Below are 22,874 nucleotides of genomic sequence, written 5' to 3' on the forward strand. Positions count from 1 at the left end.
CCGAATCCTTAAACGCCTTAATGTGATTGAGTGCTGTTAGTGTGAATTGCATCCTCTTCAGATTAAGCAAAATCCAAAGAAACAGTGTGATTGCATTATAAGGAGGGGGAAAACTAAAGTGGATAAAATGTCACAGAGCCTATGAGAGATCATAGATATTTAAATCATGTTTGATATTATATATGACATGTTCTGTTTTAAATATGGCTAAAATAATTACAGAGTAAATCTAGGTAGTGTTGGAGAGACAGCTTTTTACTTATGTTACATGTTTGGTCAGATACTGTTTTCCTTAATTTGACTAAACTGTCTGAGCAAGTGTTAGTTTACCACATACAAACACTAACTCTTGCAAAAGTAATGATTCAAACAAGCAACATTGAGTGAGATGACATTTGTCATCAAACTGAGATCTTGCACATTATTGCAGCTGGAGGGAAAGTAGCCTTTCAGTTCTGAAGCAGTGGAGGAAACCTCAAGGCATTTGTGATCAGATTTCTGTCAGAATAACTTAAAAGCACATGCAACCAATTGGAATCACACTACCAACTATTTTTGTTGAAGTATTTGGCAACAGTTATATCCATTTCACACTGTTTGCTGTCTAGTCAAACCCTGCCTCAGGCCACCTATAGAAATCGTGTCTCTGTGCCCCTGCATCTTCAAGTGTCTGTGACATACGTCAACATTTTTTTGTCTTTTCTTTCCTTTCAGTAATTTTTTTTCTCCCCTTTAATTATGCATTCCAGTCATTGGTGGGTTTTTCCTCATTGCAGAGAAAGTTTTTGCTGAAGTGGCACCTCAGTAAACTGTTGGGAAACAGTCTTGCTGTCCAGAACAGAGCAAAGGAAGTTAGGACAATAGATGGGTTTTGTTTCAGACTTGGATTCTGCAGAGGTACCTTGTCTCTATGGAAGATGTCATGCTGGAGAGTATAGTCTTGAATGCTTCTATTTTGGCAAGTTCAACAACTTGATAGAAGGGGCAGTCCCAGTTTTTGTGTACCTGAATAGCTGGACAGTGTGAAGTGGATACTTGACAAATGGACAAAAAAATCTAAAAGCTACCCTAAGCAGCTGTTACTTGGGTGATAGGAGATGAGATTTGGAGGCTGCTTTTGGATTGCAATGTGAACTACTTGCTTCTCTAACTCCTGGCTTGCCAAATTGTGGAGAGAAATTATCTTTGCTCTTCATATAGAGAATACAGACTGCCACAAAGCACAATAGGAAGCACATTACCCTGGCTGAGTGGTGGGTCCCTCATGATGAGAAGGAAAGCTTGTGCAGGCAGCATGGCATTCATTTGAACATCAATTCTGAAACCACTGCTTCTATGTATTTAAAATTCTGAACTGCAGAACTGCTTAATGCCCTGATACAGGAGGAAGGCCCATATGAGTGTGAGATTTGCTATGCACCTAAATTCTAGGTCTGAGTTTTAAAAAAAGGAGGAGAGTTCTTGAGCATTATTGAGATTTGCATTCTCAGGCTGTAACAGTTGAAAACTAGCAAACACTGATTTATAGCCAGTTATGGTTGGTAGCAGTGATTTCTTCAAGGATAACACAAGCCCATAGTGTGGAAACATGAAGAACATTTATAAACAAGGTCTGACCATGCCCAAGACAAACATTCAGTCCTGAAGGAAAGAGGAAAAGGGAGAGTCATTATATGGAAATGAGGAAAGGGCATAACGTGGGAGTTGTTGCTACTCTCTTAGATGTAACTAGGTAACTAAGAAAGTGCTTTTTAGAAATCACCGTTGCTAACACAATTCCGTGAAATTCTCCAGTGTTAGTGACACTGCAGTCACAGAATCACAGACTGGAGGCTGGCAGGCATCTCTGGAGGCCTTTTGGTCCATCCTGCTTGTCCAAGCAAGGTGACCAAGAGCCAGATGACCAGAAACATGAGCAGCCTTCCTATAAACTACATCTTTTATTTGTGGCCTCCAGAGCTCAAACATGAATTTTGTAAGATTCCGTGCCTCACGGTCTTACCTGACCTGGTGCTCAAGCAAAATAAACAGAAGCAGTAAGCAGGCCCTTTTTTCTGAGGTCTCCAGTATTACCAATTAGTTTAAAGTAAAGGAGCAGTGAGAACATTTTCCTGGTGTTGACAGGGTCATTGTTATGTTTTCAGAAGGGCTATTTTTATACAGTGACTCATGTTAACGCCTGTTCTGATTTGGTGTTTTTCCACCTTCTCTAAAAACGCAGCAGGACCAATGTATAATTACAATAACTTCTGGATTTTACCACTGTGGACTTTGGCCATAGAGTTGAAAATAGGTGGTGACCCCAGTCCCAAAGTAGGTTTCCTTTGGCAGGGAGGCTGACATAGGTGTTTCTGCTCCTTCCACTCCACGGCTGTGAATTCTTACCTTCATGTTGTGCTCTCCTCAGTTGTTTCAATGAGAGGCGTTGTGGGGGTGGCCCCGAGTGAAATTTTTCTTATCATTTGGAAGGAAAGAAGCCAAATGTAAAAATGAGCAGCCTGGAGTTTTTGGGGGGTCATTGGCTTGGGTTAGTTTTTTTGAGAACACTTTTAAAATTATGCTCTCTTAGGTATCCAGACTAGGTGTTGTAGCTGTTTTATCAGGGTAATAGTAAGCTCCAGCTGCAGGTGGGCAGGAACTCCTTAGTCCTATGAACAGAATTCTTACGCTCATGCTTGGTATCACTCTACCTTGAAATAAAAGCATGCACTCTCAGATCTTGCAACACTGTTGTGGAAGCAAATAATTGCATTTAATGCATCAGAAGACTTGCTTCTAGCATGTACATATATTTGTGTGAGACGGGTGGGAGCTGCACAGCTTAAATCTTTTCTGTTAAAGCACAGCTCTGTCTCATGGGCAGCAAGAGAAAGATCTCTGGAACTGAGCTGAAATAAGCAAGCCAGGACCTGCCTGGAGAGACTGGCCTGATGCCCTGCTTTCCACCTCACTGAAAGGGTGGAGATGTGCAGATCTTAGGCACTTCCCAGTCTCTGCTGTTTCTTCCTCTTTACCTGAGAGGGAGATCTCTGCTGAGCTGTGCTTTGCGTGGTACATGATGCGTAACTCATGGGTGAGTTACAGCTCATACTACAAGTTTGACCTGTAGTGGCAGCAGATAAAAGATGTAATTTACAAAAGGACCATTCATGTTACTGGGGCATCACAGGCTGCCGGTGTCCTGCTGCCAGGCCCTTGACTATTGTAGCTTCTGCCATCCCAGCCATACTGGTCGAAACCAGACAGACAGAAAGTCTGGTGGGTCACAAAGAAGAGAGGTGGAAATACATTTAAGTTTTCTTGGGAACAGTCACAGAGGTTGGAATTTTGAGGCTACATTCGTGATGTTTGGTCTGTTGTGGAGGTCAGAGCTTCTGCAGCCTTTGTCTTCCTTTTGCCTGGGACATTACTGCTGGACAGATGGATTAGAGAGCTTGGTGAGGTCAGTGTCTGTGCAGCAGCCTGTCCAGAGGATGTTTATATCCAACATGTATGTGTTTATAGCTTTTTATTTCAAAAGCCAATTGCTCCTGCTTTTATTTTCAGCAGTAATTAGGAAGCAGATCTAAAGGGGAAGGGCTGACCACACTTAAATGTTGACCTTTTTTGTCAGAATCCAAGCTGCAAATTTAACACTTACATAATTCTGTGGTGATTTTTTGCCACCCTAGTAGTAACAGTTAAATATCTTCCTGTGTTTTGGTCCTGTGAACAGTGTGTGACTTTCTGGATGGTGAGAAGTTTATTGAGCCTGAAATTGAAAGTGGCTTGTTGAGAAATCAGCAAAATAGTAACAGAGAATCTTTGCCAACTCCTTCTTAGCAAGCCTCAAAGCATTTCTCTTGGCATTTTAGAGAATTCTGAAAATACAATTGAACACTTCTAGCAGAAAGAAGCTGAGTTGCACACTTTTAGCAGGGACCTAACCCTGTGTAGGATTTTAATTTTCTCTGACATCTGGGGGTAATGACCCCCTTAAGAGATCACAGAAGACTGAAAAGACATTGAAGAGTTGAATGCTCACATGAGAAATTATGTGTATCTGTATCAGGTTAGGTGCTGCTTGAATTTTTAACCAAGAAAACTTGTCATCAGTGTTTTTTGAAAAGGGACTGCAGTTTAGGCAGATTCCTTTTCTTAAGGTGTGAGATCATTCATCCTTCATTCTTGATTAATCTTTTCTCTGAATGTAAATACATTGTCATTGTATTTACAGAAGCCAGCTGTAAGAAAAATTGAGTATGGAAAAAAATTAAAAGCTAATCACACAAAAATGAGTAATGTTAGAACCTGTGAGCACATGTCTTTATTTTAGAATGGTAATATCAGCAGGTTTTGTAAACCTGGAGAAGTGCTACTGATCAGCAAGTGCCTTTGTATAACATCAGCAAATGAGAAAGACAGGGACAGAAGAGCTAAATTTCTAGTAATAGTCGCCTGTTTACATCTCTTGGCTCCATACTTTGTGGAATGAAGCTTGTGGGCGTACAATGCCTTGGAGTTTCACTTATCTGCTGTTCAATTGGCATTGAATCAATACACAGTCAGTTTGAGTTTGGAAGTTATATTTACAAAAGTAAATTCTATACCACTTTTCTAGCACTCAACTCATTCAGCAGAGGTCGAGGAGAAAATGCCTTTGCCACCACTGACATGGAGCAATTAGGCTGATAGCCATGAATATGAAAGCTCCTATTTATTGTCCTGTGAGTGCCAAAATAGTTGTTCTCAGAGTCTGGATTATCCTATTGGTGGTTAAATACATCTGCACGTTCTCGTGAAGTACATGGAACAAAGAGGAAATAATGAAAAAAAATGTTTGGAATATTTTATTATATGCCCCTATCTTTTTCTCCTCAAGTGCTAGTTGAAGTTCAGTTTGTGGTTATAGCACATATGGGCACCCATCTGAATACTTAGACTGCTTAGATTTACTTTTGTTTTGACTGCATTTTTTTGATTTGTCTTTTCCAATCTAAACCTTAAAAAAAAAGAGTGAACAGGGACCATAGTGGGTTCTGAGCTCATCACTCTGATGACACATTTCAAGCTGAAGAAACATTTCAAAGCTCAGTCCCAAAAGATGCCAAGCATATCACTCTCATATCAGAATTGAAAATTAACATTAGTGTAAGCTGCTGCTTCTACTTCTTTGCTGATGCTCCTATAATTTAAGCTGAATATTTACATGGTGCATTTCAGTAAGAGGAGTATATTTGCCAGGAGAAATTGATTCTTCTGGTAAATGACAGCAGTGCAATTGATTGCACTGGACAGTCCAGATCAAACTGAATCATGGTGTGTGCCTCTCTCTGTTGTTCATACATGCCTGTATAGATCCAATCCAAACATCTGAAGTAATAAGAGGAGAAGATAAAATAGTTTCTTCTCTTGCACATTGTATAGACCAATTTAATTTTGTAGAATGCAGGGAGTTTACTGTCCCAGTCTCACTGAAGATAATGTTATATGGAAATTGCTCCTTTGGATAAAAGAGAATTATACTGTGCATGCACTTTCATAATTAGCTGAGACGTGGTTTATTTAAACAAAAAAATTAAGCACTGATACAATGCATAAGTTTTTCCTCATTCAATGCCCCAATTACCATTTTAACAGCATTTGAATTAGTGACTTATATATTATGAAATCCAGCATGAAGGTGGAAAAAATTGCTTTTTTTCCTGGCCATGAAGTTTTGTATTTTTAAAGAATGTGATACAATTGTCAGCTGCAGCCAATTTCCCATTCTTTGATGCAGCACAACTGCATTTTTTCTGCTGTTTCCCTGTGCTGGTACAAGCAATCATATGATTTGTGAGGCCTCACCAGGCTGACTATTCTAACATGCAAGGTTAGAGTCACATCACGTCGGCACAATGATGCTGCTCTCACTGTATGGCTGCACTTGGTTGATGCAAAGTGGGGAACAGTAATGCATGACCATGTAGCATGAGAGGAATGGCAATGCCCTTTGCAGTCTGGTTTTAGAGAAGTGGATGTCAATTTTCCCCCCTCTTGCAAAGTGTCATTTCTCCCTGCTTTAAGCATCCAGGATGTGATGTGTGGTACAGCAGTGGGTGCTGTTTGAGCTGTGGGGTGCCCCTTGCAAGAGCAATAAGTACTTTTTCTAGTGCCTGTGGTGTTCATGTCCTGTATCAGCAGAATGCCTCTGAGGAGGCACGGGGTGACTGAATGATCCTGTACTCTTCCCTGCAGGGTTTTGCCCCAGATTCCAGTTCCTTGCCCTACCTCATGCCATCAGCAGCAGCTTTATCTCTTGGAGGGTGTCTTCATGCTCAGTCACTGACCAGATCAGCTGCCATCAAAAAATACCTTAAGTCAAACTAATGTTTCTTTGCTTTTCAAATGACAAAATGCATGTTTAATACTGTGCTACTTCTGGTTCTGAATAAAAGGAAATTAGGTGTTTGGAATTGTTAAACAACTGCCATACAGGACTGCTAAAGTAACAGCAGCTTTTAAATAGCATAAAATTAGAAGCAAATACAAGTCAATAAATATTTGCTTTTTTTTTTTTTTTTTTTTTTTTTTTTTTTTTTTTTTTTTTCCCCTTTTACAGGAATACTTTTACCCGAAATATTTGGGTGAGTTGCAGCTTTTATTTCCACTTTGTGGGAGTCTGGTACGTGCCTAACACTGGAGCTTGTCACAGCTGAAGTTTCTGCTAAGGAAAGGGATGGGAATCTGATTGCAGTAAACATGCATTGCTAACTTTTAAGATAGACTTTATGTTCCTTATTGTGCTTTGAGGTTTGTGTTTTTACTTATGTGTACATCTGCAGACAGAAATGCTTTATGTGTTTTCTGCATGTTAAAATCCTGATGTTGCATATATATCTGTGGCTTGCAATGTTATGAAATGATTTGTAGTTTTCTACCTTTTTCCCTTTTTAATGAAGTTAGTTACTAGCTAATCTCCTTTTAAAAAGAAACAGGTGCCTGATTGAACTACTGGCTGATTCTATTGACTGTATCATAGTCATGGCATCATACTGTTTTCTATTTGTGTTAAATATGATGTATTTTAGATCACAAATGCCACAGTGGGAGAAAAACCATGTGCTTTTTAGATATTTTAAGACCTTTAGATGGTCAAATTGGAGTAGCTACTACCATAGTTTTAGAATCATAGTAGCATCTGGTTAAGTGATCATCTTCTTCAAATGGCTTTTAACTGTTGTACATCAAAGCTAAAAGATTTTAATGAACTTCAGAATTTCAAGGCATCTGGGAGATGATAATATTGCATAGATTTTACATCCCCCTTCCAAATCTTTGCAGGCCAGGTGTCATTTTATGTGCTTTGAATAGTTGTCCTTCACCACTGTAACAATAACAATTTCATTTTCTGTTTTTTCAGCTTGTATTCAGAAATATGGGTCACCGTATACGAGAAATCCAGATTTCCTTACGTGTGTTCATAGTAAGCATTTTTGGTTTTTATATTGTACTTAAATGTTCTCTCATTCTACCTGATGGTGTGGGACTAGTTGAGCCATCTCTGTTTTTGATAGTATTTCAGTGTTGGTCTTCCTATTCTCCAGGCTTAAGACTCCATACCACTGAACAAAATCTTTCCCATTTTATAACCTAATGCTATCTTGCTGTCATGTTTTAGTGCTTTGATATTTTATGATGCAAATTTCTTTCCCACCAGCTTTCCAAAATTTGAGTAATATGAGAAGCAAGAGGGACAAGAACTAGGAGGTACCATAAGGCTGTACAAAATGTTTGGCCCCTTGTTTTCTATTCCTTGAATGCTAGCTTTGGCTCACCCCGTTAAGGAACCTCAAAAAAAGTTTACAGTCAAACCAGGTTTGTGCCAGCCTTCTTTACATTAAAAGATCAGTTTCATGTACCATATGACTGTGCTTTGAATATTGCTACCTTTAAAGCCTCAAAGCAGTTTGGAAGCCAAACTGATAACATTGTAGAGGGTGAAGGGTTTTTTTTTTGTCCTTCACTAACACTAGAGAAGAAAATGTAATGGATTCTTCTAATACCTTTCTAGTTGCCTTTAGTCAACTTTTTACATTTATAAACTGCATTTAAAAACAACCTTTTTAAAGACTGAATTCCAAGGTTAATAAGTGGTATGTAAAGAATTTCCTTCACATGTTGCAGCAGTATCACTCATGGATGTTGAGTCCTTCGAACTGGGAATTCTCAGACCTGTGGTACCTGTGATGGCTGCAGAATGCCAGCTAGTCCAAAGTGGGATGTGAGGCTCAATGCTTACATTTACTTGTGCATGTGGCACAGCAAAGAGGCAGGAGTTTCTGCTGAAAATGGTGATATTGACTGGGAACACTTGTTCCAAACAACTAATCAGGGTCTCAGAAATGAGAGTCCAAAGGGTAGTGATAAAAAATTCTGAATAAATAAAAGCTGAATAATTGTTTTTAGGGATTTCTGCCCATTGCAGATTCAGTGGTTTGTAAAGGAAATGATAATATTTTCCCCCATTAAAATATTATCAGGTTTTTAAATGGCTGAGTTTTGGCTAACCATCATCAATTCACAGGAGAAGTAACAGAGAAGGAGCCTGAAACACGCTTGGAAGAATGACAGGCTTCGTGCTTGGCCAGTTCTAGTGTGTCTCTTAATTTTTCACAGATGCTGCCAAAAGACTATGTAGCTCTATGGGTTTGTGCCTGCAAGACACTTCTAAACTTTGTTTCTTAACAGCCTTTCTCCTCTCAAAACAAGGTAGTGGAATGTTCTTTTAACCCAGTGTACAAAGATACTGAACAACCTGAGGGCTGGAGGGTGATTGACTGCACAAGTTTATACTGGAAATAAGGTAGACAGGTTAGACAGAATATGTGAGGATTCCTAATTTCATAAACTCTTGAGATCAGGTTACAACTAGGATTCTGCTCCAGATTCAGAGGATTGCATGCAGTGTATAAAAAGGAATTTCCAGCATGGGTGCTTACATGAGCAGTATTCCCATCAGAGTTAGCAGAGAGTTAATCTCTGGTTCTAGAGGGATTCCCCCAACCAAACTGTGTCTGCTCTGAGGAGACCCGAGTCCCTCCACAGACTCTGTTTATTGTACTATCTCCAGTGACTGCAATTATTTATAATTGCTTTGCAGATAGATGCATACTTTACACATGGATACTTATACTTTCTCTGCATATCTGGATCTTTTTCTAAAAGATCCTGCAGGTCATCTAGGAATTAAGGATTTGGTTCTGCAAGGCTTTGGAAATTTCTACAGGACTTTTGGGAGATGAAGCTATACGTGGCCTTAAAAAAGTCAATGATATTTTTGTTAGGTCACATGTGCTTGCTTTTTACTATTAAATTACTGAGCGTAATATTATTTTCAGCCTAGCTTTTTATGAAGTTTCAATATGAACTATTTTGTGGGTATCAAAAAATAAATTCACAGAACAATGTGATGAACTGAAAGTGACAGTCAGTGGGCATAAGGAAAGTGTTTCCATACAGATTTGAGAGACAGAATTGGTAGTTCTGCTCTCTGTCTGCACTTATGAGCTTCATAGGTGCTATCAGACACAGCTCAAAGCACATGAAAAGGTCATGCTCAACACTACTTTTAACAGCTTTACTAAAATCTGTCATGTAAATGAATGGAAACAAAAGTTCAGGTTTTTTTCTTTTGCAATGGTTTCAATCAGGAGTACCTTCTATGAACCCAGCAGAATTACACAACTGTGAAGCCACCAGAAGAGTATAAGAGTGTGTCTTATGTTCTCAAACTCTCATGATGAGAGGGAGCAAACAATCAGCACAGTGCTGATGTGATAGAAATCTCTGTGGTGGATTTTACCATGGGTTGTTACCCTGCTGGGCATTGTTACTACCATGTGGCTCTGCAAGCTATGTCAGAATACAGTTTGAGGGCAAGAATCAGAAACTTGTGGACACACCAGATAAGTTGTGTATAACCCCGCTGACTTGATTTGCTTATTAAATGACTAAAATCACTGACAAATTTAGTGTGAGCTGCTAAAAAAAATTCTTGGCTTACTATACCTAAACTGTTCTGTTTAATGCAAACATTCTGATCTGCCTAGGCAAAGAAACACCCAGGACAGATTTGCTGTATTGTGGCTCACTGCCACCTTCACCGGGCCTCTCCTTCCCCAGCTCCTCCCCCTCCAGCAGTGTGTCAGCCGGGCAGTGATTTGCTGGGAGGCGCTCTGGCAGGTGGATGTTAAGTCAGCCCTTGTAGCTGTATTTTGTTTTGTGTGGCCTGGCCTCTTTGGCTGTGCCTTTGCCCCAGCTCTGCACATCTGGAAGGTTTTGTCTGAACATCAGGAAATGCTTTTGCATTGTGAGAGTGAACCAGAACCGGCACAGGTTGCCCAGGGAGCTTGTGGAGTCACCATCCCTGGAATAATCAAAAGCCTTCTGGCCATGGTCCTGAGCTGTAGGTGGCCCTGCCTGAGCAGGGAGGTCACACAAGTGACCTCAGAGATGCCTGCCAACCTCAACCACCTGGGATTTAAATCCAAGACAGTCAGTGCAAACAAAAGTGCTGTTCAGTGCTTTATGAGACATCAAATGGACTGCTACTGCCTGCGCTCTCAGAAGTGTTAAAGTCCTTTCAAAGCAGCTCGTCATGACAGCGACTTTCACAGAGGAAGCTGAGAAGAGACCTGTAGCAGTACAGTAATCCTGACAAAAGTAGGAGTCTTAACTTTTCTCAGTTCTCAGGGGCTGCTAATCTACAAACAGTTCCTCTCCTAAAAACCTCCCTGTCATGCTACAAAGTCCTGTTTAGAATATCGAGTCCATACTGGACTCAGCAGAACCAGTGCATGGAAACCAGTGCAGGTCTTTTCTGCTGCTGCTCACTTAGTGTATACACATTGGGCACTTTCAAATGCTTTGCAATCTGCAGAATGAGCTCCTGCATTGTTCCTTCTGGTTAAAATTGTGGAAACAGTTAACACATTCATGTTTTTGAAGACCACTGATCTAGAACGCTGGTTTTAACAGGTTACTACTACAAGATAGCTACCAACACATTTTTTTGTGGAAACAGGGGTGTTCTCTCATCCTTCCTTTAGCTACCTCTGTGAAGCACTGTCCCTGGGTGCTGTGCAGGTAAGTGGGTAGGTGAATTTGGACAGGTGACTACGGTTGGTGAGTGGCTACATGATACTTTGAGATTTATTCCCTTCAATCATTCCTAAAGTGTGGTGACTACTCCCCAGCTTCTTTCCAATGAGGAAACTCATTGCCAAATCCTGGAACTTGGCTTAAAAATCCCCATATGAACATTGTGCTCTTTGTAAACTGGATTAATGGTTTGCTATTCCTTGGCTGTTGATATATGAGTATTCCTTTTTTATTCTCATTCAATGTAATAGGAAAGATCTATGAAAAATTTCTTTTAAAAACTTTTGCTAGCTAGAAACCTATCAGCTCTGGTAAGATACTCAGTTTAACTACCAAAGGTGATTGAAAGGAATACCCATCCTTTTTTGAGTACTTTAGTTGATACTGCCTTTTTTATTTTTCTCAAAAATTAGTGAGACAAGAAAAATAAACTACTTTGAGTTGTTTCTTTCAGGATGTGTCCTTCAGATATGGGGGTGGTAGCTCACTTCTTTTTGCAATTAAGTGAATTCCACTGCATGTGCTCTGTAAAATTCCTGGCACAGCTTGTTTGGCATATGAGCACTAAGAATCAGCTTATAGTTTTGCCAGGTGCAAGTATTTTTGAGTGATTCCCCAATACTGTTTAAGCTTCCCATCTTCTAATGAGAGTGAAACACCTGGTTGTCAGTGATTTCAATGTATTGTTCTGTTTTGTTTTGGTTTTTTTATTTCTTGTGTAAATCAGATTTGCCAAACCAGTGTTCTCCCAGTCCTTGTCACAAAGAAGGGACCGTCAAATGCGAGGATCTCAAGGGAGATTTCTATTGTGAATGCAAGCGTGGCTGGCAGGGGAAAAAATGTGAAAAAGGTAATTTGGTTTCATTATCTTTTATTCTTGTAGCAAAGATATTTTGGATTTTCCTATATTCTCAAATGGTCACCGATACTGTGCTGCACAATTCAAAAGTCACAGAACTGAACCTAGGTTACACATTGTTCATGTTTTTACTCTTTGGGAAACAGGTAGTTTTTCACATCAACTTTTTTATGACTCTACTGGAGCTCAGCTTGGTCTTGGCAAGGTAATCCAAGAAGTTATGCTCCAACGTTCTGCTCCACCCCTCTGAAAGCAGCAGCAGAAAGAGTAGCAGTGGCTTTTCAAGCCGAGCTACATCAGCTGCTGCTGTGAACCCTGGTGTAACAGATCACAGAGCCAGAGAGGCTGGCCCATCTTCCCATCTAGCATCCCTGCAGTGGGAACAATGACTTCCAGTTGGCAAGTTGAGTCTGATGACATACAATTTGATAAAATTAGTCTATTGAAGCCTTCTTGCTAGTCTGACCTTATTCCATATATTCCATTGGTATATTTCCATTGGTATATATATTCCATATATTCCATTGGTATATTTCCATCACCTCAAAAGAGAATTTCAGACAGAAACTATTGGTGCAAGAAGTTCCAGCTGCCCACAGAGTTTTCTCTACAAGTTATCTTCCCTCCTCTTGTTTTTTGGTTTCTTTAGTTCTTTTTCTTCTGCCTGCAAGGCTTCCTGTCAGGGCCACTGCTTTTTTGCTTGCCAATAGTAAGTAATGACTAGAAATAGTATTCAGCTAGTCCAGAATTGTGGCAACCCAGACTGCAGGAGATCCAATCCTTTCCTTCTCATGTGAAAATTGTGAGGTGTTTATAGGATCACTCAAACATCTTATTTAATCAATTCAGAAAGCAGACCAGTCAGTATCCAGTTGGCTTTGAGAGCTCAGACGCTGATCAGTCTGAAGCATATTTCCTTATTTCCTTATAAAATGCCATGACATGCTGTTGTACCCATCAGCTAACTCTGGAGTCCCATAGACAAGCAGTACATAATGATCAGGTAGGGTAGACTGAAGGTGAAACTCAGGCTCTGCTGGATTTTACAGGCTTTTGCTGCCAATTTCAGTGGGGCACAGTTAAGCTCATAAATGTTCGGCAGGTGTGAACTTGGAACTTCCTCTGTTCTCATGAGCTCTGTAATTGTAACAATATCGTGTTCCTGTTTTACTTAAAGCCTTTGTCCTGAACTTATGGCCATAGCATAATTTTAGTACCTAGTTATGATAAAAAATACATAACTAGTTTGCTTCTGCAAACAAGCTTCTTTGCCTCCACGGTGTCTAAAGATACATTTGTGTATTCTGAGAGTTGTGAAGGAGATACTATTCAGTTACAGATCCTTCTCTCTCCCATTTTTTTTTTTTTTTTTGGTAAGGTAAACAAACTTGAGCTTATATGATGAAGTGTTTGAACAAAATCATTGTGCTTTTTGTTATCACTGTGTTGCATCTGTAATACTGTTTCTTGTTTGATCTTTCTCCTTCCCAACATCTATTGCCCTGTGACCCTGTAGATTATTTACAGATGTGAAAAGCTGACTGTGACACTTTCTTTTGATGTAGATATTGATGAATGCAGAACGCAGAACGGCGGCTGTAACCAGCTCTGCCTCAACAAGCTAGGCAGCTACCGGTGCTCATGCTACAGTGGTTATGCTCTTAAAGACAGCAAAACATGTGAAGGTAAGCTTTGCTGGGACTCTCCGTTTGCTTCAGGGGGGATGCTTTGTGACTTGTGTCTGTGTTTTGGAGAGCTGGGTTGCCCTGAGCAGTCCTGGTCTGCTCCCTAGCCCAGCAGAAACTTGCTGGTAGATCCTCTTAGCTTTACTCCACTGGGTTTGTGCTGGGTGCTCCAGCCAGCCTACATGCCTGGGCTTGTCAGCAGTTGGACCATGATGCTCTCAAGAGCATAACACAGGCGTGATTCATGGAGGATTTGTGGCTTGGATTGTGCTAAATTGGTTTAGTTGATCAGTCCTCATATCCTGACATTGAGAAGAGGAAGCGCTGGCCAGATGTGTTGTTATGATTCTTTCCAGTCCCACAGTGTTGTAGTATGTGAGCCATTTGTTTTTCTTTTGTGTATTTCTTATTTTTTTAGATTTGGATGTGTGCAGCAGCTAATGAATTCAGATAGATACAGATGGCTAAATTCACTGCAACTCAATATTAATAGGTGTAGAAAGGCCCTAGTGAAGTTTGGCAGCTATTTTACATACCAGCTGAGAACAGAAAATGAGGACCTGAAGTTTCTGGTTGAAACTGCCGAATGAATTTACATAACCAAAACTTAAGCAACTGAGATTTTAAAAGTGTTAAGAGACTGCATGCTGAGACAAACTCAATAACTCAACAGCAGGTGGCTGTTAAAGTTACGTTCATCTTATGAAAAAACAGGTATATATCTCTTAGAGATGGATGTGATGACATATTTCTAAACAAATTGCTGTTGCAATACATGATCTGAACAACTTATTAATGCTACCAGCAAAAAGAAAAAGAGCAAGATTTTGTTTCTAAGTCACTTCCACTCTAAAAAGTGATGACTGTATAAATTACATGGTATCCATTCCTAATGGGAGCAGCAACTTAGAAGAGCCAACTTCACTTTTGCATTGTCCTCCTGGTGCCAGTCAGCATGGACAGGTGGCTGGCAAGGGGCTCACATATGTGTTTGTTTTTCTGTGTGTGTACATTTGTTCCATACCCTAGTACTGTCTCCTAGAACACTGTGAGCACTGCTATATAAGCATTCTGTAACTTACATGTGACCTTCCAGCTGCTGAAATTACTGTCAGGTGTGGTTATCGATATCTCAGATTTATCATTGCATTTTGACTTTTTCAATGTTTGTTCCTGTCATCGTGGGCATACACACAAAAGTTCCCTCTTGTTTTGATTTGTAGGCTAAGCTACAGGGGGTACTCAGCCAGTTCATTCATACGTGGGAAAATCAACAAGAGTAATGAGTAATTGTAGTTTTAACACATACTAGAAAGCAAAAGTAAATATTAAACTCTCAGTATACTGCAAATGTTTTGTCAACACTGGGATTCTGCAGGGTATTAGTTAACATGTGAAGAAAACAATCAGGTTTTTTTATGGACTTCCAGTTCCAGTTCATTGCCTGCCCTTATGGCGAAACCCCACGTCTCTCTGGCATGGCTTGTTCTCGGTGAGAAATTGGGCTGCTTCAATTCTCCCTTGCCACTACAGACCAGCAGATTTAGATCTTAGCTTTGTAGATATATTAATATGTATTGTTTGCCTGTCTGAGGACACAGAGCAGAAATCTCTGAAGTGCCACAGGCTGAGTGTTCCTTCAGTGTTTTGGTAAAATTCATGCTGCCACTCCTAAATTTCTGCCCATTGCTTTTTTTAACCTGCAGTTTCGGTCCCCCAGTTGGAGAGAGTGGGGCTTTTTGATTTTGTGCTAGTTATTTTGTTTTACAGTTTTTCTCCTGGTTCACTTTGCATTGCTTTTTCCAGTAGTGGCTCATGACTTAAGGTAAAAAAGACCAACTGATTTTTGAAGCCTGAAGTCACTTCTTATAGCTAGCTAACCCTAAAAGTAGATACTTAAAGATACCTTTTTCAGTTTCCAAAATTACACAGGGATCTCCTTGCCCTAAGATCACTCTATGTGAGCAGTGATTATACTCCTCTGAAGCTGTGTTGTTTCATTGCTTGCTTTGCAGACATAGATGAATGCACAGCATCAGCAGACATCTGTGGAGAAGCTCACTGTAAAAATTTAATAAGCTCATATGAATGTCTTTGCGATGCAGGCTACAAGTACGATGACGTGAGAAAAACTTGTCAGGGTAAGCTCAAGAAATGTGCTAGCATTTATTATATAATTTAAATCTGTAGAACCCCAGAAATTTCGTTTCAGGTTTCAGTAAAAGTTTTTTAATTTATTTTTTAATTGTGCTTACTTACTGGAGTTCTGTTCCCTTTCCCTAGTTAGGAGTGAGTTTGCAGTTTGCAGTCACTTTTGAGTTCATCAAGCTTGCTGTCTTTGAGTTCAATGAGTTTGTAGTCATCTTTGATGACTTGAATCAAGCTGTATGAGCCAAAGTACTGAGATTTCTTGGCATTTCAACAAGTGCAAGATCTGGTGAAAGCTCAGAAACATCTGTGCGTGTTGCTGTCTCTCTTCATAGGAGAAGAAAATTTACAAAGCAGTAGCTCTTTTTTCAAAACCTGTCTTGTGGTATTACTCTGAACTAGGAACTTAATATGTACTGGAACCATGCTGCTGGCTACACTGCTGCAAGCTTTCTCAACAGAGTACGTTTTGGAAGTATTCCAAAGGCAGTGTTGTTCCCTGCTTTTTGTCTAAGTTAACGTAATGACTCAAATCACACTCCAACCAGTCCTGTTGGGCGTTAAGTGTTAAACTCTGCCTGAAGAGATCCCTGTGGGCTGTCACAGTTTGCTTTCTGGCATTTGCTTGTGAAGAAGATAAAAAATAGCTGAAGAAAAAAAGAAAACAGTGAATGAGAAACTCAGGTTTTATATGCAGTCCCTGACTGAAGGAGCAGAAGCCAGTCACTACAGGCATAGCAGAAGGGGCCTGAAGGGAGGAAGTCTTGTCTAGAAGTTAAAGCCCAGGGCTGTGCTCCAGCAGACAAGTAGTTGAGTTCTGCTTCCAGCCTTCCCACTGACTTGCTATGTATCTTTGGGCAGCTGAATCTGTCTGTGAAAATAGATTTCACAGAATAAGCTGAGTTAGAAGGAGCCCACAAGGATCCTAGGATAGAGTCTAACTCCCAACCCTGCACAGCACCCTCACCAACAGTCACATCACGTGCCCAAGACCATTGTCCAAATGCTTCTTGAGCTCTGTCAGGCTTGGTGCTGTGACCACTTCTCTGGGGAGCCTGTTCCACTGTCCACCCCTGCTCTGGGTGAAAAACCCTTTTCTAATATCCAACTTAATCTTCCCCTGACACAACTTCAGGCCATTCCCTCATTTCTATCATGTTTAAACAAACTCTGTTTTTATCTCTCTTCTTCGCTGGTCTTGTGTAGATATAGATGAATGCAAAGAAAAGCTTTGTGAACAGACCTGTGTCAACTCACCAGGGAGTTACACCTGTCATTGTGATGGCAGAGGGGGAGTGAAACTTTCCCAGGACATGAATACATGTGAGGTATGTCGGTGTTCATTGCTGTAACTGCAAACAGACCTTTACTTTACAGCACTCTCTGATTCTCTTTCTGCTGGTGTGAGGAGAATAAGCACTCAGAAATGTGTTGTGATTATAGAACATCATACCATGCGTGCCTTTTGCTGTTGGGAGGAGTATTAAATCCTTGCACCTGGGGAGGATGTTCAGCGGAACTCCTGTTATCAGGCTGCGCTTCAAAAGGAAACAACTGACGAGGTGAGGACAATCTAGAATGACAATTAAATGCTCTGACTGGCTTTGATGCATGCAACAAAGTTGTTACAATAGTAATTGACCCTACATTCATCATTATTTATTTGGATTATGAAGTCCTGTTAGGCTAAACATTACCTAAACCAGTAATTGAGAAAGGCAGCCTTGACCACAGAGCTGTTAGGATAATTACTGAAATATAGTATTGTATTCTTTATTCTTGATGATGTTTTAAAAGCTGTACTCACCTCTTAAAGCTTTCAGGAGTGCATTAAAAGCTAGTGTATTTTAACAGAGCTTTAGAGCTGCTAGACTTGATGCTATCTGTATGGAAAGTACTCTGTGGTTTTTGAACTCTGCATAACTAATTTATTTCTTGGCACCTGTGCGGTCAGACTTGTGGCTGAGTTCGACTTTAGAACCTTTGATCCTGAAGGTATCCTTTTCTTTGCTGGAGGCCATCAAGACAGCACATGGATAGTGTTGGCTTTGCGCAAAGGACGGCTCGAGCTGCAGCTGAAATACAACGGGATCGGCCGCGTGACCAGCACCGGGCCGCTCATCAACCACGGCATGTGGCAAACGGTGAGTCCAGACCCTGCTGAGCCCTCACTCCTTCTTGGCCTGTTTGGGATGCATTCATCAAGTGCAGATAGACTTTGTGTATTCATGGGAAAATGCTTTTCCATCCTATCTATCCCTTAAATGCATGCCAGTATGTTATAGATTCCAAGGTGAAAATATTTTTCCTAAGAAATTGAATTATACTTTATTTAATTACATTGTAATATACACTGCATCTCTAATTTGCACAACCAGAGCAACCACTTGCACAAACAGTGTCTTTGAGATGCAGTAGGGCTAAGATGACTTCACATCAGTTCAGTTCCCTCTGGCTGAGGGCTGGAAGTAAGAGGGAAGGAACTCTTTATCTGTTCTTTTAAGAAACTTTCCAAATGTGTTTGGTAGGGAGGGGGGTGTGCTTGCTTTTGTTTATTTGTTCATTTGTTTAGTCACAGGCCTCAGATTTTCTTATGCTGTTATGCTACAGTATACTTTTTATAAAGTCTTCAGGCCTGTTTATATACAAAATAGACTGTTTCCCTTGTAAAGATATTGGGGTCTATAGCATCAGAGAATTCCAAAAAACTTTGGAAGAGACCTCTAAAACCATGAAGTCCAACTGTCAACCCAGCACTACTGGTGTAAATCACCTTTTTATTGATACCATAATCCCACAATCTCATGAAATTGTAAGGATTGTAAGGGTTCATGTTCTTCTTGGCACTCTCACAGAACATCAGTTGGTGGTTTTGGGAGCCTTATGGTTGTTGCCATTTGTGCCAGGATCATGAAAGACGTCCTGCAGTATGAGCTACACTAGATGAGCAGTTTATACATGCTTTCTCACTTCTGCCTTTTCCTCCTCTTTCATTTTTTCTTATTTAATTAGTTCTTTTAACTTTTAAATTGATGTGCCTCTTGGGGAATGAGTGGGAAGTTCTCAGCTAACTCACATATGAGACAAATGGGGATACTGGTAGCTGTGAATAATTTTCTGGTTTACATTTTTTAGTATATAAAAGCTCAGAATTATACATTAAAGAAATAAGCAAAGTGGGAAAAATTGTTTTTCATTAATAAATGAAGAAGTCCTTGAATACATTCACTATCAACCACTGACATTTGGCAATGTTTTCAGCAGATGAGGCGATGTTGGTTCAGTTCTTTTAATGACAGTGAAACAATTTTAGATTCCAAATTGAGAACTGTAGAGGTTCATTAAAGCTGTAGATAAAATGTGTGACATGCTGTATCTTTACATATAGGAATAGCTTCAAGTTGGTTCTTACTGAATTTTATAGTAAGAGTTGTTCTGGTAATTTGAAATAGGACAATTGTAATTGTCTGCAAAGAGAGGATGATGACAGAAGATGTGAAAAGCAGAGTGGATGCCACTGGGGTGACTTGGGAGTCACAAAAATCAGCAGTTGTCAAGCTAATTCATTTAATAGAGGAGCTAACATACTTACTAAGTGCCTGACCTCATTATGAAATAATTACAAACTACCCCCATATTAGTTTGAGGAAGACACAGCTGAAATGTGTTTTCTTTTTTCAGGGAGAGAAGGCAGTGTGATGAAAGTGTCATGTTTAGGCAAAAAATTAAATGTATCCTGCCAGCTATCAGTGCCAGGGCTCTTATTCCCAGGTACCATCCTAACCAAGAAATTGCCTGGCTGAGTGGCTGCAGCAATGCACCCTGTGCATTTTCTGAGGAATTGTGTAAATCCCCTAGAAATCCTTCCCCAAGGCTTTTTGGGACGGTAAAGACCAAGCTGTGGATGCTGTGTGGGGCAAGTGGGCAGGACCCACACTGATGGGGTGGAGGCAGAGGTGTCCCTGAGTGTGTGCTGGGCAGCTCCCAGAGGCATAAATAATATGGCACGAGTGGAGGAGAGAGCATCATGCAGTGCTGCCACAGGAATGGACCTGGAGCAGGTCAATGGCCACAGTTGTGGTGACTGTCTCCCAAAGTGAAACAGTGCAATGCTGATACTGCCCCAAAGCAGAAGGATTTACCCACGGATGAACAGCAGCAGGAGGAAGGAGCCTTTAGTCTCTTGTCTTCCTATTTTACACCTCTGAGACCTGGGGCCTTGCCTGGTTTGCTGGGGGGCTGTTGATTTCTCCTTTCTCTGCTGTATTTTCTTATCTCTTGCTTTCACCCTAGAGATGTTTGGCTCTCTTCTGCTTGACATCTAGTGTCACACACCTCTAAATGCCATTTAATCTATATGGCTGAGTGATACAACTGTAAATGTGTTCCCACATTTCTCCATTTTTCTCTCTCTGGCATGCTTTTCGATCTAGGAAATCCTGTTTAAGGACTTCTTTTTACTGTCTCCTATTATAAAACATGTAGCCACCTATTTCATTTTGAGCATGGACTTGTGTGTACTTTGCAGCCTCGCTTTCTATGAAATACACCCCCAACAATCTTCAGACATCAGAGTCCAGGCTTAAATGCAGTTGTGAGCTTTAGTCTGCACTTCAGTATGCACAGAATCAAGCCCTTAGTTTTGGCTAGATCTTAACCAGAGGACTTTGGATACTGGAGAGAACTTCATATGGGTGGTGAGAAAATAGCAATTTTACTATTTAACTTTCAGCAGATGGAAAAACAATGAGTATTTAAAAGCAAAAGATATGAAAAAGCACCAGCAGTGTTCTCATCTCTTGAGCAAAAGTTGCATACTTTCACTGAAATACAATGGCATTTTCAAAACTTCAGGCCAATAGTTCTACCTAGGTATTTTCTCTGGTGTTAATCCTTCCTAAAATATTTTGAAATGAGCATTGAAATTTCAATTCTGAACCAGCCTTGAAAACACAAACAAGCAAACCTCAGGGAAGACTTTTAATGTGGTTATTTGTGTGTAATCCAGCTGGATGAAGTGGCACATATGAAATTACGATAGTAGAGAATGCACTCGCCTTCTGTTTATTTTGCATTTCCAAAAATAGTCATCATTTTGTCTTGTTTTCAGTGTTCAGTTTAGTCTTTCTCTGAGGACACAGTCTGGTTAACAAAAATAATAACTTACCTGCCCTGTTAAATGTCAGGGCTGGAAGTTAAGCAATCACAAGATTGGTGTTTGGTTTTAACCCTGCAGCTGACTGTAGGTCTGTTCCTTTTCTGCAAGCAGTGGACAGGCTGGCTATGTGCTATGAGCTATCCAGGGCATGAATCCAAAACACAAAGCTGACTGCCCTTGCTATGGCTAATCATATGGGAACCCTTAGCTATGAGAACTGCCCTGCTGAATGTCCCTAAGCCATGGTGGCAGGCAGCAAGTAGCTTCTCCTTGCCACAAGAGTAGGGCATTGGAGCAGGATGCTAACTACTGAAATTATTCCTCTTTTGGTTTATAAGAGATGGTGGTGCACCAGCAATTAAGCTTTGATTATAAGAAGCAGGAGCTTAAACAGCCAGAGGGCATTGTAAAGTAGGCAGAATGTAATTTCCTACACTGGAATCTGTTGAGAATTCCCACAGGGATTAACCCCTTCTCTTATGGAAGTTTTCACTGATTTCGGTTTGCTTGTATTAAAGATCAGATGCAGTTAAGAACTCAGAATTTTTTTTTATTTATATGTTATTACTTGCTATACAATGTAATAAAATTTTAGAAGGCCCTGAATTCTGGTAGCCCTGTAAGTAGCAATGTTTCTTCACAGTATGGGCGCTGCTGCAGCCAGTTCCCCACTTTTCCCCAGTTCCCATTTGCTCTGTGTCTGCCCAGTGTCTGTGCCAGGAGCAGGGAGATGCTCTGTGCCAGCTCCTTGTGGCACTCCACAGCCCAGAGCATTAGGGCAGTTGTGACCATGACACTGGATAGAAGTGTCTGTGTGAGTTTTTGGCTACACAGCCTGTGTGTAGCTCAGCCAGCTGGGCTGAGGCTGCCACAACCTGTGGGCTTATGTTCCCACACACTGAATGGGCTTCACAGCCATCCAATACTCAGAAAAAGCCTGTTTGAGACTGGCTTGTGTGTCTCCATGAAATGCAGTCTGGAGATGTAGGTGCTACTTTAAACAAGCAAGCTGCAGACAAGTAAATTCACGTCCTGTAGGATGTGGCACAGAGCAACACACCAGGTGGAAACAGTGTTGTAGCAATATAAACCAGATTGTACTGGAATTCACATGAGAAGAAAATAGGTTCATGAGAGGAAGAAAGTCTGAGAATAATCTTTTCTACTATCAAATTCACTTAAATCTTCATTACTGAAGACTGCAATCCAAAGGGAGTGCCCAGATACAAACCTGCTCAACCCTGTCCTCCTTTATGTTACAGCCACAGAGCAAGACCTCAGAATGGCTGATAAGAGCAATTTTGGGACTGCTAGTCAAAATACAGAGAGAAAGATGCTCAGGACCTGACCTGCTAGCAGGGAGAGGGAAGGACATGTCTAAACATCCTCTGAAATAGATAATTGGTTTGTACAGCAGCTCACTGATGGAAGCAGTTTCTGGGTGTCCCAGGGAACAGAGCTGTACAGATGAAGAGTGAGTAGGTGGAGTATCTGTCACAGAGTGGGAAGAAGATTATGAAATAGTGAGGTGTGTTTCTTTCTTCTTTACAGAAGGATTGGGATTGTCTTCTGCTACAGCCACAGAACACCCCACTGGTAGCAGGACCCATGTCCCAAGGCAGCAGAATCTTGGCTGCTGGTCAGTCTGGTGCATCAGCTTTGGGCTTCACCTTCTCTCCCTCCACAGAGGCTTTATATTGCTTCTCTGTGCTGCCTTGTCATAATCAAAATGATGAATTTTTTTTGAAATTTCAGTGGTAATAGAATCTTCCTAGAAGTAGCTTTTCAGAGACATGGAGGGAAAACTTGTAGATGCTTTTTTGAGAGAAAAGTAATTGCCTATTACGCATTTTTATTACCCTCTCAAAAATTCCATTCTATGTTGTGCTTTTGGAAGAGG

At 40.6% G+C, this 22,874-nt stretch overlaps 1 protein-coding gene across 1 annotated transcript in view; it reads left to right on the forward strand.

Moving 5' to 3' along the window:
- Positions 1 to 22,874, forward strand: part of GAS6 (growth arrest specific 6) — a 39,979-nt gene that overhangs the window by 8,102 nt on the left and 9,003 nt on the right. Inside the window, exons 3-10 of the mRNA XM_041465746.1 lie at positions 6,584 to 6,608; positions 7,385 to 7,447; positions 11,852 to 11,974; positions 13,549 to 13,668; positions 15,684 to 15,809; positions 17,023 to 17,144; positions 17,260 to 17,378; positions 17,771 to 17,960. Of these exons, the coding sequence (XP_041321680.1) occupies positions 6,584 to 6,608; positions 7,385 to 7,447; positions 11,852 to 11,974; positions 13,549 to 13,668; positions 15,684 to 15,809; positions 17,023 to 17,144; positions 17,260 to 17,378; positions 17,771 to 17,960 (888 nt within the window). The remainder of the gene's footprint in view (positions 1 to 6,583; positions 6,609 to 7,384; positions 7,448 to 11,851; positions 11,975 to 13,548; positions 13,669 to 15,683; positions 15,810 to 17,022; positions 17,145 to 17,259; positions 17,379 to 17,770; positions 17,961 to 22,874) is intronic.

This window comes from Pyrgilauda ruficollis, unplaced genomic scaffold (genome assembly GCF_017590135.1).
Source record: "Pyrgilauda ruficollis isolate IOZ18807 unplaced genomic scaffold, ASM1759013v1 scaffold190, whole genome shotgun sequence".
NCBI lineage: Eukaryota > Metazoa > Chordata > Aves > Passeriformes > Passeridae > Pyrgilauda > Pyrgilauda ruficollis.